General features: G+C 43.6%; 1 protein-coding gene and 1 pseudogene across 1 annotated transcript; one reads left to right on the top strand and one right to left on the bottom strand.

The window, feature by feature from the left end:
• On the top strand, positions 1–12930 carry LOC124410312. Its single transcript, XM_046888574.1, has 19 exons — positions 1–168; positions 5300–5431; positions 6355–6440; positions 6519–6780; positions 6854–6983; positions 7052–7203; positions 7275–7550; positions 7690–8001; positions 8366–8461; positions 8547–9138; positions 9446–10101; positions 10170–10348; positions 10434–10573; positions 10797–10955; positions 11026–11115; positions 11208–11565; positions 11643–11812; positions 12427–12573; positions 12665–12930. Exons 2-19 carry the CDS (start codon positions 5356–5358, stop codon positions 12870–12872), a joined length of 4089 nt encoding a protein of 1362 aa, XP_046744530.1. The 5' UTR covers positions 1–168; positions 5300–5355; the 3' UTR covers positions 12873–12930.
• Positions 12931–14128: 1198 nt separating this feature from the next.
• Positions 14129–16194, bottom strand: LOC124410314 (annotated as a pseudogene).
• Between the last annotated feature and the right edge of the window lie 689 nt (positions 16195–16883).

Here is a 16883-nt window from a genome sequence, read left to right as displayed (position 1 = left end):
TCGTGTTGGACGTGCCCCATCTTGGCGCCTTAGAGCCTTCAGGCCAATTTTTTATTGCTCAACACTCGGTGCTCATTCTCACTCATCACTTCCCTGCTGCACCCTTCGAGGACGACGGGATTTCGAGGTCCTGGAAGTGTGAAAAAAGGAGGAACCGGCGAGCCGAAGGTGAATATAATTTCGAGTTTTTATTGCCTTTGTTTTATTTTCATTTTTATTTTCTTATCTTGATCGCCGCCCTTGTTTTTTGGATCGAGACATTTTTACAGCTGGTCGATCGGAGGGCGAGATTTATACGCGTAGTAATAAATTGGGCTAATTTTTGAGGGAATACAGTCTTCGTTACTTTGGTCTAATTCCGATCATTGTACGAATATATCCACTCCATCGCACCCTGATCATATTTCCCGGTTCGACGATCGTTCAATAATTCAAACGCCATTGTATTCCGGCGTTTAATCATCGCTCAACAATTGCTAATTATTTTAGGTGTATTATGACAGGGTTGATTGAATTCGAATCGATTATCTTCCGATTCTTCTCTTCTCAATTTATTCCTCCTGCAGCTTCGACCAATTCAGATTCCCCCTCCGAATAATACTTTCAATCCAACGTTGAACTTTCTTCGCTATCAAACTTTTTATACACGGAAGAATCGCATCCCTTGATACGGGCTTTAGAGGTAAAAATAAACTGCATGATTTAACAAAAGTTTTCTTCATTTCGATTCAATAAATTTCTTCGACTACTAATTCAACCATTTTTCGTTTTATATTTCTTCCCACTTTAGGGTCGATCAGGTTTTATGATTATCTTGTCGTTTGTAAAACTGAAGAGAAATTTCGATGAAAAAAAGAAAAAGAAAAACATTTTTTCATATCCTCGAATTTCAAGCAAAAAGAGCTGTGAATACCATCGACGATTTGTGCGATTATGAGAAGGATAATGATGATGATGATAATGAGGATGATTAGGGTGAAAGGAGAACGCCTTTCTCTCTGCTTCGCCAATTGATATTTCCCTCTTCATCCAGCCTCTTTTTTGCCTCCCCTTTGCCTCTGTACATCGCCTCCAGGGTCGAAAGTTGATGCGGTCAATTAATTTTCCCGAAGGGTTGGGGAATTGCCGAAGGGCGGCGATCCCTTCGAGGATTCCTGGCACCTGCAACAAGCCATCGGCTTCGGTATTAACCTAACAGAGGAACGGGACGATTGCGTGATGCGTTTGGAAAACGCGACCGTCGACATCATCAATGGCGAACAATATCCTTCCGTTTCCGGAATAAGACGTGTCCTAGCACTGCGCACTGCGCTATCCGCATATTATCCGCGACACACGCAGCGCAATTAATACACTTTGCGTTTGAATTTGCACCGCTGTCCGCATGACGTGCAGGAATAATGCAGCCTTTGGTGAATTGCATCAATTACATAAAACACGTTCGCAACAATGTGCAGTGCATGCACTTGTGGCACACATCACGCCCATTATTTGCACTCCGTTAAATGCCGGCTGGCTTGAGATTTTCATAGAGCTATATAAACATAAATTAAACGTAAGCGTCGAAAGCAGAAGGACGTAATAATTAATTCACAGGCTCCTTGCTCAGCTATACGCCTTCAGATTACGTTTTATTACAGCCGGAAGTATAATGAGCTGAATTTACCTTCACGGTCTAATTTCTACCTTTTTCTTTCGTTTGAAAAATTTTTCAACCTAAATTTCGCTCCGTAATTGTATCGCTGTAATTGATTGCCGTCCACATATATCTATAATTTTTATAATAAATTATTCGACGGTTATATTCAAAGCGTTCATTTAAATAATTGGCACCTTTTCTTTCTCATCTCTCGTTATTATTTTTTTATTTTCCTTTTCCCCGTTTCACCTGCAAATGAAAATTAATTCGAAAAAAAATGACTATTATGCGTAATGCTCAGTTTTTTTCCTTCGCCTCGATAGACATTGTTTTTTTATTGAATTTAGCACAACGATTATCTAGTCTGATGATTAAATTTCAGAGCAAAATTGGGCAAAGAATTAGAAAAAATTGGACTCGATTGAAGACAATCGGTAATTTAGGAGGCGGAGGGCGATTCCTAGGGGTTTGATTTTCATTGTTAATACACAAACGGGACTAGCGGTTACACGGCCATTGTGAATATGATCGTGCAGGAAACAGCGCGAGGCGTGAAAAATTTTTCCCTTGATTCGAACAGGCCAACGTGACTAATTTATTGTCACGATAATTGAATGGTGCGGTACACCGAGGTGCTACGTGCTTGTTCTACGTACTAGAACGTACGATACAGCAGACGAGTTGCAATTTGGTAGCAACGATAAATCAAAGTTCCAATATACGTATAATACAACGAAGAAATGTGAAATGGACGCTATTTCCCGTGAAGGGGCGAAGACATCAACTTTTGATTAATCGAATGTCGAAGGATTAAGGGGCTAGTAAAGTTCCTCGGGTGTGAAATGGAGATGATTTTTCAGGACTCCAAAAAAAAAAAAAATAAGATATGTTTGATACTTCTGATATATTGTTACGATAATTTTCATGAAAAAATTTCGGGTCTAACTGCGGTTGTAGAGGTCTTCAGAATGCCAGTATCTGATAAAAAAAATTTTGACGTTAAACTAGATGAGATTCTCCGTATCATGAATCAGGATCTTTTTAAAATATTGAAAATTAACAAAACGTCAGTGGTTTGAAAAAAAAATTCCTATTTTACATAGCCAAAGACTCGTTTTTTGCTCGGGAAATATGTATTTTTTTAAATATCAAAAAGATCCTCGTTCATGGTACGAAGTATCTCGTATATTTTAACGTCAAAAAATTTTCTTTCACACGCAAGACACTGTACTAGACCCTTAAACTTCACTCTGGGATTTTATGTACAGAGGTGGAGTCTAAGGAGCTATCGCAACCTGTTTATCTAACAATAAAGCTAAGAACTCGATAAATTCAAGACTTCTTTTTCCCGTGACGACATCGTTCTAATGTAATTACACTCAGCATTAAATTGATACGATTCAAATTTAAATAAAAACATTTTATCACAAACGGAAGTCAAGGTGGACTGCAGATGTGATGTGTTCCCCAATTTATTGTTAGTTGAGCCGTTCACCTTCAATTAATTGTCTATGTTTATGTAATATAAGAATGGTGAGAAAATATATATGTATTGTTTTTTTTTTTTTTTTTTTAACAGAAACAAAAACACAATATTTGGCAAAAGGCCTTGAGACTGGGAATTCATACAGCTATATATTCACTGATTTTAACGATCCAAATTCACTTCAATCGCGAATAAAGATTTTAGCCAGCAGGAAAGTGAATTGAAACAGGAGTATTCTGTGAAACTAACCACTCAACGTCAAAAAATAGGCAACCGTGATTGAATCGTGAAAACGAATCTGGTGACGTTCTTACGGGGAGTTTCACAGAAAACTTTGGATAGGTATAAAAATTCTGCTAGGAAAGATTTGAATTTGATTGATAGAGCGACGGTTCTCCGCGTGCTTTTTCTCTCGGGATTCGTCAAGTCTATCCGAGGATTAATTTCTGAGAGCAGATGTACCGACGGTGATTGAAATTCCTGCGGTAATTGTGGTTTCAGGCGAAGGTCTGTTGCGGAATATGTATTATCGACTCTCTCAGGGATAGGAGACTGCTCGATGAGGGTGTGGGGAAAAGTTTAGGAACCACGCTCTGTTGCCTTGGCTATTTACGGACGTATACTCATGCGAGGTGCATGTAGTATCCGTTCGCACATGTGTAACGCGTGTAATAAGCGCTTCACTTTGTTACACGACGATCGAGTTCAGGCTCAGGGCTATTGCCCTATCAATTTGAACCTTTCATTGGTTCATCTTGAGTGTGGAATTCTTCTGGATAAAGAAATTTAGAAGAGAGCTTACGATCGGCGAAAGTTTGGATTTGAGGAATTTTTTACTCGAATTTTGTGTAACCGAAGTTCGAGAAATTTTTAGCGTCTTGAGATATGATTTTAATTATAAGTCTGAGAAGAAAAGTTTCAATTTTGTGGTAATTATCGAAATTCCTTGTGAGCTGGAGATATTTTTATTTTGAACCTTCGTAGCTAAGAACTTGAGATGCGATAAAACTTGATGCTTGAGAATCTAAAAAAATAATGAACTTCGGTTCAATCACTCATAATTTTTCTCAGTCAAAACAGTTCATTCGAGCGGAATAAAAATCTCCGAGTACAGACGCGTTGCATTTCATTTGAAATAGAACGCGGCCCGTGATGAGGGGGAGGAATTGAAACGCAGCGTCTGAAGCACTCGTATTAAGATTAACGAGTCTATCTTCCAGACGAAGCGAGTTAAGCGATAATAAGAAATTGGATATACCCGCGAGTCTTCAGCTTGTTAATTACTAGAGCCTTGATGAAACGCCCGACTAGAGTAATGAAGAGTATTTGGAATATATATGAATCTGGAGTATTCTGCCAATTGTAAAGGTTCTGTAATTCACTCTCAATTTACCTTCTCCGAAATAATCACAAGCATGCTGCGACGAGAGCGTAAAAAATATCAATTCCCATTTCCGGGGATAAAATCCGATGTCACGTGCTCGAGCTTGGATCGGAAAAAGTTGTAAAATAAAAATTGAAATGACGTGTTTGATCCCGCAGATCTAGCGGAGAGATAAAAAGAGAAATCGTTGCGTATTTTGTCCCTGCAGCGATTATATTCGCGTCGAGGTCTTTTGGCCCATTGTAGACGTGGTGCTGGACATTGTCAAGAGTCGTAAAACGCTTTGCTATGATGGAATGATCGCGAGATGGGGGCACCGATAATTATTGTCACAAACATGTGCGGCATTTGAACATTGTCCGACATTACCACCACCATTATCATCACCCACCGCAACGGGTAAGCCGGGCGATTTTATTCGTTCCAAACTGACCGTCTGACTGACCAGTACATCAACAGTCACCGAGCGATTTAGTCAACTCATTGTCACGGTCCTGAAATTATTTTTACCAGTGACATTTTTCGGTTATTCGGTATCGCGTGAGATCAACTTTACCAAATCGGGGATAAATTTGTGCGGTGAATTAGATTGTCCAGTGAGGTGAAAAGCGATCCTTGCTTCGATTCGTTTTGACTATACTCTTTGACTTTCAATATCGTGCCAATGGATTTACCGCCGGTTTGTATAACGCAATACTGTATCACGATGCTTTTATAATATCGCAAAAATTGTGAGTGAAAATTGGAGGATCTAATTCTAATTGCGACGAATTTATTGGTTTGATTGCAGAGTATTACCCCAAGTGACATGACCACTTGATTTACCGTGAGCACTCAACTTTCAAAATGAGAAAAATCCATGATATGTTCAGTATGGTTCAAGCTATCACGGTACTCACCATTCTCAAGATGCTCACCAACGGTAAGTAGCTCTCTATAGTTATATACTTTCTTTACCTTGTTTCGCGATCACGCTCGAGTAGTAACGGTCAAGAGGCTGAGAGCCGGAGATTCAGTAGTAAGAGTAGAACTTGGGGCAGACAACGAGAGACTCGACTTCAACTTCAACTAATTCGATTTGTGTCTGTGCGCTGTAATTCCGAAAGAATTCTTCGTCTTGTTGAGAGAAAAATAAAGCGAACAAAAGAAACTATCTATTGGCAATAAAAGTAGCGAAGAGAAATCGAAATTGTAAATTCAATAACACGTCTATTTACTACGATGGGAAAGGTAAAGTAGCGTAGAACGAACGACTGAAAATCAGACAAAAGAATCTATAAATCGGCATTGTCAAAATCTGATGGCGTAACTTCCGTTTCCGGTAACAGTATACGTGGAACCACGGGTGCTCTTGGAATTTCCGCGCGATTTATACGGTCGAACGTGAGTCTGTTTTTTGATCGACGTATTTTCTCTTGTACACCGTATGTCAAATAATTATCAATACCGTTTTACGACAGTGTCGATCGATGGGTTAAAGAGTTGGGAATATTGCAATAACAAAAAACAAACAAACGCGATTAAATGTGATCCAGGAAAAGAAAGTAAAAAAATTCGGCCGGACGTGCAAAATGGGCGTAGATAAATCAAATGGGGTCGCACGGTTGCGAAATTGCGCAAAACGAATGTGTAACGTGTGAACAGGTATAACCGCTGCACCGCCAATTCATGCACAATAAATCTAGAAATTGCCGGTGAGATCGTGCGATGCAGTTTTTCTTGAATTTCAATTTGACATTTAAACATTTATTCAAAGGCAGCCTCAACAGCGTGATTATTGCCATCCGAGGAATCCCCCCAAAATTTAATTGATTAATCTAAACTAAGCCTACTTTTTGAACGTAGCTCAAACGACCTGCAACGGTGGCGCGGGAAGAGTAGTTTACGAAAGATTGCCCGACCAGCAATTGCAAGGGTTTGACGACGAAGTGGTAAGTGTGTAAAAGAAAAGTATAAACCTTTTCTTGACAATGTGGACCACGGAAAATCATACCGATTCACATTTTCAGGTCAGAGACTCGGCGCCCCCCTTCAGGGTGCTCGAAAAGTGCCAGGAGCTTTGCCTACGGGATAGAACAGCGACTAACAACCTTGTCCGGGCGTGCACGAGCTTCGATTTCCAGCCAGGGAGCAGGATCGCCTCTTTCAGCGGCGCCGCCGAGTACGAAGAGAGCACTTGCTACCTGACCAGGGAACAAGCGCTTCCCGAAGGTATCGGGAACCTGATGCTCGTGCCGAACAGTGTCCACTTCACGGAAGTCTGTCTGATGTGTGAGTCTCGAATGGTTGTGTCGTGTGAAGATATAGTGGATGTTGAGAAACTGAATTGCACGGTTGGTTTCAGCCAATAGGATAGAAAGGGAATGCCCGAATCGTCGCTACGTCTTCGAAAGACATCCTCGGAAGAAGCTTAAGCTACCTATGACTGATCTGAAGGAAGTCAGCGCGGCGAACAGGACCGATTGTGAGGATAGGTGAGTTGGGTATAATAACCACGGATCCTTAAAGGACGCGAGGACCTTCTCCTGGGTTATGTTTGCAGGTGTCTGAACGAGTTCAGCTTCGTCTGCCGGTCGGCGACTTACGACGCGGCATTGAGAAGCTGCTCGTTGAGTCGTTTTACGCGAAGGACTCACCCTGAGCTGCTGGAGGACGATCCCAACTGCGACTACCTTGAGAACACCTGTCTAAATGGTGATGATTGAGAAGTCGTTTTGGTCGAGTTGAATCCTGAATTTGTTTTAACGATGGTAATTTTATCGCAGCCGAACGACGCTGCGATGGACTGGCCGTCTTCGTCAAGGAAGAGAACAAGCGGCTTCGCGGACCCTTCGAGGTCGACATCTACACGAACCTGACCCTCGACGAGTGTCAAGGCCTCTGCCTAAGGGCTGACAAGTACTTCTGCCGCAGCGTGGAGTTCGACGACCAAACAAGACAGTGCGTGATTTCGGAAGAGGACTCAGTGTCGCAGAAGGACGACATCGGGATCAGCAGCAGCCCAAGTTACCACTTCTACGACCTTGTTTGCCTGGACAACCGTAAGCCATTGCTTTCCATTTCGTTGAAATAGCGTATAGTACAAGTATATATACCCTTCGATGGTAGTTCGTCTCTTTGAACTGTGTCAATACATTGACGGTTTGTTGGTACCTGCGTTTTCCCGCTAATAAAACGTAGAACGCTCGATAGCGAGGGGCTCCGAATACCCCGACAACAGCGTGACGTCCCACCTTTTTGCCGACGGTCGACGACCGGACACTGCCTTCCAGCGGTACCGGAACTCCCGGCTCAGCGGTGAATTTCACTCGGAAATAACCGGCAGGAGCCTCAGCGAGTGTCTCGACGAGTGCCTCAGACAGACCAGCTTCCAATGTCGAAGTGCCGTCTACTCCGAGCACTTTCATACCTGCCGTTTGAGCAGATTCAACAAACGGGACGGGCACAGGATCATCTACGACGCGGACTACGATTATTACGAGAATTTGATGCGTAAGTTGGAATGGTTTCTGCAGAGTTATCCTTCTTTATTGTGAAACTGAACGGAGCGGTATCAGCAAGGTCAATATTCCGACGCTGCGTCGTGGGTCGAAAGCTATATGGTCGTAATGCTAACAAGCCAACGACAAAAACAATAATTTCACGGGAGTATGATTCGTGAGGTGGCAAACGATGCGTGTCCCCCTATTATTCAAGTGCAAATACTTCAGGGGGATCCATTGTGTCCATCTGACGTCAGGATCACGCCGAGCAGATACACCGCGTTTCAATCCGTCAGATCATTCGTGATAGGTATACACATATGTTCACCATATTCGCATTCCCTTTTTATCCGCTCCTTCTTGGTCCACTGCAGATCAATACATGGACGGTGACCGCGATGTTCCCGGGTACAGACCAGACCCTGTGGGCCAGGACACGAACCAAGGAAGGCCGACTGTTGGGAGACCAGGTAGGTGGCTGACTGTCAGACCACCATAGCGATGGATCTTCCGTACCACCGAATGGTTCACGAAAGCTTTCTTTCCGCTCCGCAGGTTACCCGGACGAATCCGCCTACCCCTCGAACAACAAGGGAGATAGATACCCAAATCGATATCCAGGGTGGGACAACAGGCTTCCAGACGACAGGTACCCGCCCGTTGGTGGCAGTCGGTACCCCATTCCCGGCGACAGATATCCCGACGATGGTTACCCGCTGCCGGGGGCGGGTCGACCACCCGTTTCCGACCATAGATATCCATCTGGAGGTGGTCGACTCCCGGTTCCCGGTGATAGATACCCGGACGACAGATACCCGCCTGGTGGTGACCGGTACCCGACGTACGGAGGAAGGTTCCCAGTCGACAGGTATCCCCCGACTGGGCCTAGTCGCTACCCCATCGGTGATCCCTTGGACCAGGGCCGATTTCCTACGGGAGTTGGTGGCGGCCGGTATCCCCCTGAACCGGCTGATCGGTATCCAACTGGTCCTGACCGCTACCCTGGAGGAGGATACCGCTACCCAACCACCCTGGAACGGTATCCGGAAGATCCTCTGGATCGAATACCCATCGGATCTGGTGGCAGCAGGTATCCTCTTGATCGTTATCCCGTCAGCGATCGGTTTCCGGAACGTGATAGAGACCGGTAAGATATCCAGTGACCTTGGAGGTTCAGAAATTGGTTCAGTTTTGACGAATTTTTGCACAAGTCATTATTTCAAGCCTATTCAAAATCGTATTGGACAGTTTTAAACGAATTTAAAGACACTTGAGAAGATAATCACGAATAATTCTCATTTGAAAAACATCATTTGCGCAATACTCTTGACAAGATTCTCTCTTTGACTCTCGATTTTCACTACCTAAGCCATAAGCACTGACGGTCTAAACAGACCTTTCCTTCCATGAACCAAAATCAAATCCACGTTTCCAACATGACTCGTCGTCAACAGCTATCCCGGGGGCGTAAGCGCGAACGGAATTTACCCGAGTGGTTTCGAGGACGACATTCGCGGTACGAAGGGAGGGTACGGAGGTCGTCCTCTCTATGGTGGAATCGGGAGTCGTCCTCACGGACCGTCACGACCTTTGGATGGATACGACAGCAGCTACGGTGGAATCGGAAGTCGTCCTCACGGACCGTCGCGACCCTTGGATGGGTACGACAGCAGCTATGGTGACAACGGTATAATCGGTGGAGGCTACGTGGGGGAAGGTGGAGTCCATCAAACGAGACCATTTGGGTCGGTTGGCGGTGGTCCGATAATAGGCAGACCCCCATTGATATCGCGGTGCGAAGACCAGGACAATTTTCGGCAGGTCGGGCAACGCACCAGGGTGCGAAAGCCGTTCGTTCGAAGATACACGACCGCTTCTTCCCTCGCAACTTGCGAACGAGAGTGTGCCGACGCCAGGGACTTCGTATGTAGGTCCTTCAACTTCAGACCATACGCTGCTCCCTATGGCGCTGAGAGAGACAACTGCGAGCTAAGTGACAGGGATTCCCGTGACATGGAGATGGGCGATCCCGTTTACTATGACAGGAGCTCGGACTACGATTTTTACGAGAGAAACGGAAGACAGGGAGCCGACGACGAGTGTCTCGATGGTCAGTCAGTCACTTGACTCAAATACCATCAGGAGTCGTCTCATTTCTCACACTTTCATCACTTTCAGTGAGTCAAGTTTGCAGCGAAGAGGGTATGGAGTTCACTCTTCGAACGCCCGAGGGTTTCATTGGACGAATTTACACTTACGGGTACTACGACCGGTGTTTTTTCCGAGGCAACGGGGGGACCGTCAACGTCCTCAGGATCAGCGGGGCTCAAGGATATCCGGAATGCGGTACCCAGCGAGTGAGTATTTAAAGTAGCAGTAAAAATTGTGCCACTCAATGATGAACTTGAAGAATGTGACCGTATCTTTCGATGTGTTTTCAAGTATGGTGATACCATGACGAACATAGTGGTGGTCCAGTTCTCGGACTACGTCCAGACCGGTAGGGACAAGCGTTTCAACCTCACCTGTCTCTTTCGAGGACCAGGAGAGGCTGTCGTCACATCCGGCTACATCGGTGCCGGGTATGCCAGGTCATATAAATTATTGTGTGTTTTTGCTGAAGTGCACGAATCGCTTTTTTCACTTCACTGTTAGCCAAAGAGAAAGTGAAACGTTTCCACGGAATTTTTTCATGGCGTATTTGACGTACACTCGTAGTTTGCTGCGCACTTTGCATGGATTAGCCGCACCTTAAAGCGTTCGCTTGACTCATGAATTGTCGCATCTCGATCTAACCTGAAGAAGTTCCCCTAGCAGTGCCGGGTCTCCGATACCGATAGAATATCTACCCGCCGAAAACACCCTGAGTTCGAGAGTCCGTTTGCTGATCCTTTACCAGGGGAGACCAACGACTACCATAGCCGTCGGTGATCCTTTGACATTCAGATTGGAGGCTCAAGACGGGTGAGTGGGTGGAATTGAAGCATTCTTGTCGCCGACGAGAAATCCGTCATCTGTCACAATTATGTTCCAGGTACAACTACGTCACGGACATCTTTGCTACCAACGTCATAGCCCGAGATCCTTATTCCGGAAGAAGTGTACAATTGATCGATAGATACGGGTGAGGATACGATTTAAAACGATTTTGATCCCGTCAACGTTTGATTTCGAGATACCACGGTGTTCTTTTTCTTTTCAAAATCGAACCTGCAGCTGCCCAGTGGACAACTACGTCTTTCCGGGTCTTGATCGTCTTCGGGAAGACAGTTTGGAGGCTCGTTTCAACGCTTTCAAAATTCCGGAATCGAATTTCCTGGTCTTCGAAGCCACCGTTCGCACCTGCAGAGACGGATGTCAGCCGGCTTACTGTTCGGGAGGCGCTGGTCGCAGCGAGCCATCCTTCGGTAGGAGGAGAAGAGACCTCGCAGGAGTGACTTTGATCGACGAGGACGAGGAGGACCAGGTCAACGCCACAACAACGGCCGCCTCCACCGCATCCAATATCCAAAACAACACGCGGAGTGACGACGAGGACGAGAATGAAGAGGAACACGTGAGGGAGATGATCGAGGTGCGATTCCGAAGGATTAACTCTCGATTCAAGGGTAAAAATGACTGCATTTTAACTGGTTATCCTCCGATTGACAGGTATTCGACTCCCGCTACGATATGGTCGAGGACAACGTGGTCGAGAAGCATACCAAGGTCTTCGAATCCGTTTGCATCACACCCAGCGAGTATTACGGACTTGTTGTGGCTGTTGTTGGGCTGGTTGTTCTTCTCGTATCCGTCGTTCTGCTCTCAATGCTGGTTTACAGGTGACTAATTGTAAGATCTACCTAAATCTTCGGTAATAGAAGCTTGGATCGATTTCTTGTGAGTCGGGTCAATGCTCTCCGTTGAGAAGCCCGCAAAATCCTTATGAAAACTGGCTGAATTTTCATTATGTTATAAAACATATTCTCTCGATCAAAAGTTTTCATGGAACCAAGTCCCAAAAATCAGTAGTTTCCGAGATATTGGTTTCGGAAGGCTTTTTTCAAGGAGGACTTCAAGGGAGTCTTGAAATCAAATGCATCACTCAAAAACTGCACAGCCGATCCGCAGAGACTCCGGAGACGCGTGAAAAACAGGACAAGTCGATTATTGCAAGTAGATATTGAAATTTGAAGTTGCTCCTCCGTCCACCGAACCAGCGAGTCCATGGATGGAATCAACCACAGCTTCCTGCCTATCTTTGAAAATCGTCCGAGCAGTTTGTCGAGTGATTTGTTCGATTTCAAGTCCCCTAGAAGGTTTTTAATTCATGAAAATCATGAAATCCATAAAAATCAAAAAATCTGGACACCTTGTTTGAAGTTTTGGTGTGAATTCAGTACTTTCCCAACTCGTTGGATTCTTGTATCGAAACTGTTTCTAATTGCCTAATCAGGAAATACGCCTATTCGATAATCGTGAAGAACAGGAACGCTGACAAGTCTTCGCACCGCAGCAGCAATCCCGAAGACGCGTACAGCACACGAGCGCAGAATAATTTTTCATTTTTGAGATCAGGACTGCAGAAGCCTTTTCAGTCGACGTAAGTTAATTGAAATGTGACAGAGGTGCCTTAATTTTCGATTTCAAGTGCAATTTCTATACATAATTCGTCTAACGAAACTTCCGTTCAGATCAATTTCCAGATCGTTGAGTAACGTCATCAATCAACGATTGACAAGTTCCGGTGGCCTGGAAGGTGCCGTAGGATTAGCGGGCACAAGACGGGCAGGATTTGATCCTAGCGAACCGATTTACACCGATCCTTCGCTCTTTGAAAGCTCTCACTGTTCGGGGAACGAGCCAAAATCGGCACGAAATGAAAATTTTCATCTGATGTAAAGGCGGGGTCGAAAAAGAATGACAAATTTTTTAAATCTGTAAATCAAACAGAAATTACACTCATCTTTTCCAAACGGATAAAGCTTCGAATCAACGTCGTCATTTTTAACGCGGGTATCGCTGATGCAAGTTCCGTAAAAGTTTAAGATTTTTAAAAATCAATTTTATGTATACCTGTGAAGTAATTTGACTTAATATATGATGCAATTTTTTAATCACAGTCATTGTTTAATTCTGCAACGATTTTCTCGATTTGCATGGACCCGGAATTTTCAGCACTCTTAGACATTTTATATATATATAGCTACTGCCGACGATAACTGCCTGAGACATTTGAAATATCAAAAATTGTCTATATCAATAAATTTTGAGCAAGTTGTGCACCGACCTGATTCACTACAAGAGAAGGAAAACAATCAGAACGTGTCAGACTGTCTGAATATGCACTACAATTAAAAGTATAAATTAAAAAATTGAAAGTAGTTATGAATAAAACAGTTGATAAATTTATTGCAAATACTAATCTTACGTATTGTCTTAATTTGAATCTAGAGTTAGGTATAAATAGACGTATACTTTAGGGTATTTTGTATTAACGAACGCGTATAATGTAGGATATATGTAATAGAATTATATTTATTTGAGACAGACAGCGACGGATCGTCCAGACGGTATAATCGTGAAGCTCTATAAAGCGCAGTGTGAATCTATTTTACGCATTTATATAATTTGTACATGGTAGGGTAGATAAATGATACCTCATAGTTGGAAATTTCCATTCACTTCTCAATGAGCTGTTATCAAAGTTTGGATAAGATTAATAGAGTTGAATAATAAATTCTGCAGAAACACGAAGTACAGTGAGCAACAATAAAAGCTGGATATTGCATTGTTTGAAAAATCAAAGTATTTTCAAAGTGCGTTATACGATAATATTTTTTTCTCTTCTTGAATTGAAAGTAAACCGCATAATCTATTTATACCGTATACGTATACGATACTAACATTAAAATTTGAAATAATGTAATCGTTAAGATCGTTAAAATTAACAAAAACCACAAACAAGTTATGCAATTTTTTTATATTTATTAAACTACTGTACGAGACAATATTTAATATATCGGTTTCTAAGAAATAAAAGAAAAAAAAAAAGCAACAATCGAATTTTATCACTCGTCGCATATAATCAGTGTGTTTTTGTAATCACAAACTGTACGAATGTTGTTTTTCTGTTTCTTTAAACACTGAGTATAAGCATAGACGAAGGGAAATAAGGAAATAAGCGACTTCAACCAACAAGCCCACCAAGCAATTGCGAAATGAAACGAAACCGCATTGGCGATTGCGGGAAATGACGTCACGACGGATCAAACCAAACCCATCCGGTGACTCAGTCTTCCTTAAGTCTGTCCAGTTTGTAGGTGAAAAAAAGCATTCTAAGCCTGGCCTCCTCCTTACGATACCGAACCTCCTCGAGACGGACCCTCGCCTCCTCCTTCTGCATCGCTGCAACGTCGACCTTGATCTGAGCCTCGGAAAGAGCCAAGACGTGCAATTCTTCGCTCCTCTGAGCCGCGCTGCCGATCCTGCGCTGCAGACGATTTTGGGGAAGCCTGCAGGGCGACGAGACCCTCGGCTGAATGCTATTCGTCCGGATGCAGAAGGCTCCGCGAGCTTCAGCGATCGCTAGATCCTCCCCGTCGGAGTGGACGTCCTCCATCGAGGACTCAGGGTCGGTCATGAACTTCTCAGGACAGTCGCCCATCGGGCCGATCGAGGGGGGCAGCTCCATCTTCGCCTCGGTCAAGCCGGAAGTCAGCACCGGAACACCCAACGGTGGATCCTTTCCCTCAAGGTCACCGCGCTGACCCACCTTCAGCGCCATTTTCGAGGCCTTTGAGGCGGGCACGCTCTGCAGGGTGAACGGCTCCGATGCTTTTGGCTCGAATACCACGTTCGGCGGAAGTCCAACCGTGCTCGCCGAAGCCGAGGTGTCCATGGAGTTTTGGCCCGAGGTGATGCCGTCCTGCCAGCTCGACAAACTCAGCCGCAGACGGTCCGAGGACATGTTCGGATTCAGTCCCTTCGACGTTGGTCTGTTGAACAAATCGTTGTACGGATTCGATTAGGGCGCATTTGGAGCGGATGAAAATTTGGAAAGGTTTGTACGAAGAGAAGAAGAACGAAGCAATCGGAAGGTGTCAGAAGCAGAACGAAGTTTGAATTATGGTTTTATAAACGATCGGCATTATTTGAATTGGTTTTCATTTATGAAATTTCCATTTCATGAATCTTGGAAACTTCGTTTTGCTTTCGATACCTTCCGACGGCTTCGTTCTTCTTGACTTCGCTTCGCTTCGACAAAGTGCGCGTTGACCATGAAGGATGGGATTGGTACACCGATGATTTTCCTTATTCTGTAACATATGTTAAATCGCATCAATTTTTGAAAAAAAATCGACTGAAAGGAAACAGTTACCATTTCCGGTTTAAAAAAGGGGTTTGCACTTCCAGGGTGGTAATACTGTGCAGATTACTTGCAGTTGATTATAGTTAGAACCCGAAAAAATATGTATTGAAAATGACAAAATATGCTCGTATAATATAGACTTAAAAAACTGGAATATGGAGAAGAAAATATGAAAAATAGAATCTGCATTTTTTCGTTCCATACATCAGACATCGTGCAGACAAAATATGTATCTACACATATCAATCCCGGCCGAAATTAATTATGGTGGATAATGTAGTTCGAGTACTTTGACCAAAAAATTAGACGTCATCATCGAGAATCCGTAAAAACAAAACTATTTGAGAATGAAGTCGTAAGTGAGGGATGGTTTCACTCTTCTTTTGCTTCGAATCAGCACATAAAAATATGTGTCGAACGTTTTTCTACGCATAGCCAGTACGACATATCACTCTAAGGATGAATAAAATCGGCGAGGAACAACCCGGGTACCTTCCTTGTCAATTTGAGCCGACTTTTTGAAGCAGATAAATGAAAAACTTTCATCCCTAAAAACGATCTACTTTACCCCGATCGTTTTTCCTCCCGATTCCTCTTGCAGGCCTTCATGTTTTCCCAACAGCGTCTTAGTTGAACCGAAGACCTCGTCGCGTAAGGACCAACGAGCGCGTTGTACTCTTCGGCTAGTTTGGTCCAGGCCGATTTTCGCTTGCACATTGAAGTCGGATCGGATTTTTTGTCCTCGACATCTCCGTGCTTGTTTATCAATGTAATGAGGATTTCGCGCTCCTCAAAACTGTACGTTTTTCGGGTACCCTTCGAGGACGAAGACGACGACATTTTCTTGTGTCAAGAGTTTTATCAGCAAGAAACAAACAAACGAAACTCTGTTGTTTCGCCGCCTGCTACGTCCTGCTAATTTATTCTCAAGACGATCGATCTGCTCGAAAATCAATCGCCGATAAGATATAATAATATTTTGTAAACATGTTTAAATTGAAGCGGACAAAGTATTGAAGAGATTTTTTTTTCATCGTACAAAGTTGCGTTTATTTTCTGTAAAGCATACATTCGTCAAGATTCGTCAATTCTTTAAATATCAAATGAAGGATGCAGCATCGAGTAATCCTTAACTCGACTCGTCAGTTTATAGAATCCTCACCGATGGCGCCACCATCTGGGTAGAAAATAGTGGCCCGAGTCTTTAAAGTTGGCAAAAACGCCGCAAATTTACTTTTATTAAGCTACTGAAAAAACGAACAACAAGATTAAACCGTTGGTTAAAATTAGTCGATAATGATCGAGTTATTTTGTTGACGATCTCTTCCCAGCTTTGTATCGCTAATTATCAACTCATGCAAGTCCACGATATTGCCGACCGAGTATTTATCCTAAAAAAAATGACTTCCCGACAGCCGAAAAGATCGATCGACGATCACGCACTTTGACCGTGACTCCAGTGACTGGCATCGTGCTTCGTAGCTTCCAAAAAACGCAAATACAAACCGTCAAAAACAAGTATTTTTCACGACTAAAACAAC

This window comes from Diprion similis, chromosome 9 (genome assembly GCF_021155765.1).
Source record: "Diprion similis isolate iyDipSimi1 chromosome 9, iyDipSimi1.1, whole genome shotgun sequence".
Lineage (NCBI taxonomy): Eukaryota > Metazoa > Arthropoda > Insecta > Hymenoptera > Diprionidae > Diprion > Diprion similis.
Note: the sequence above shows the minus strand (reverse complement) of the source record. Positions and strands in the feature narration are given on the sequence as shown.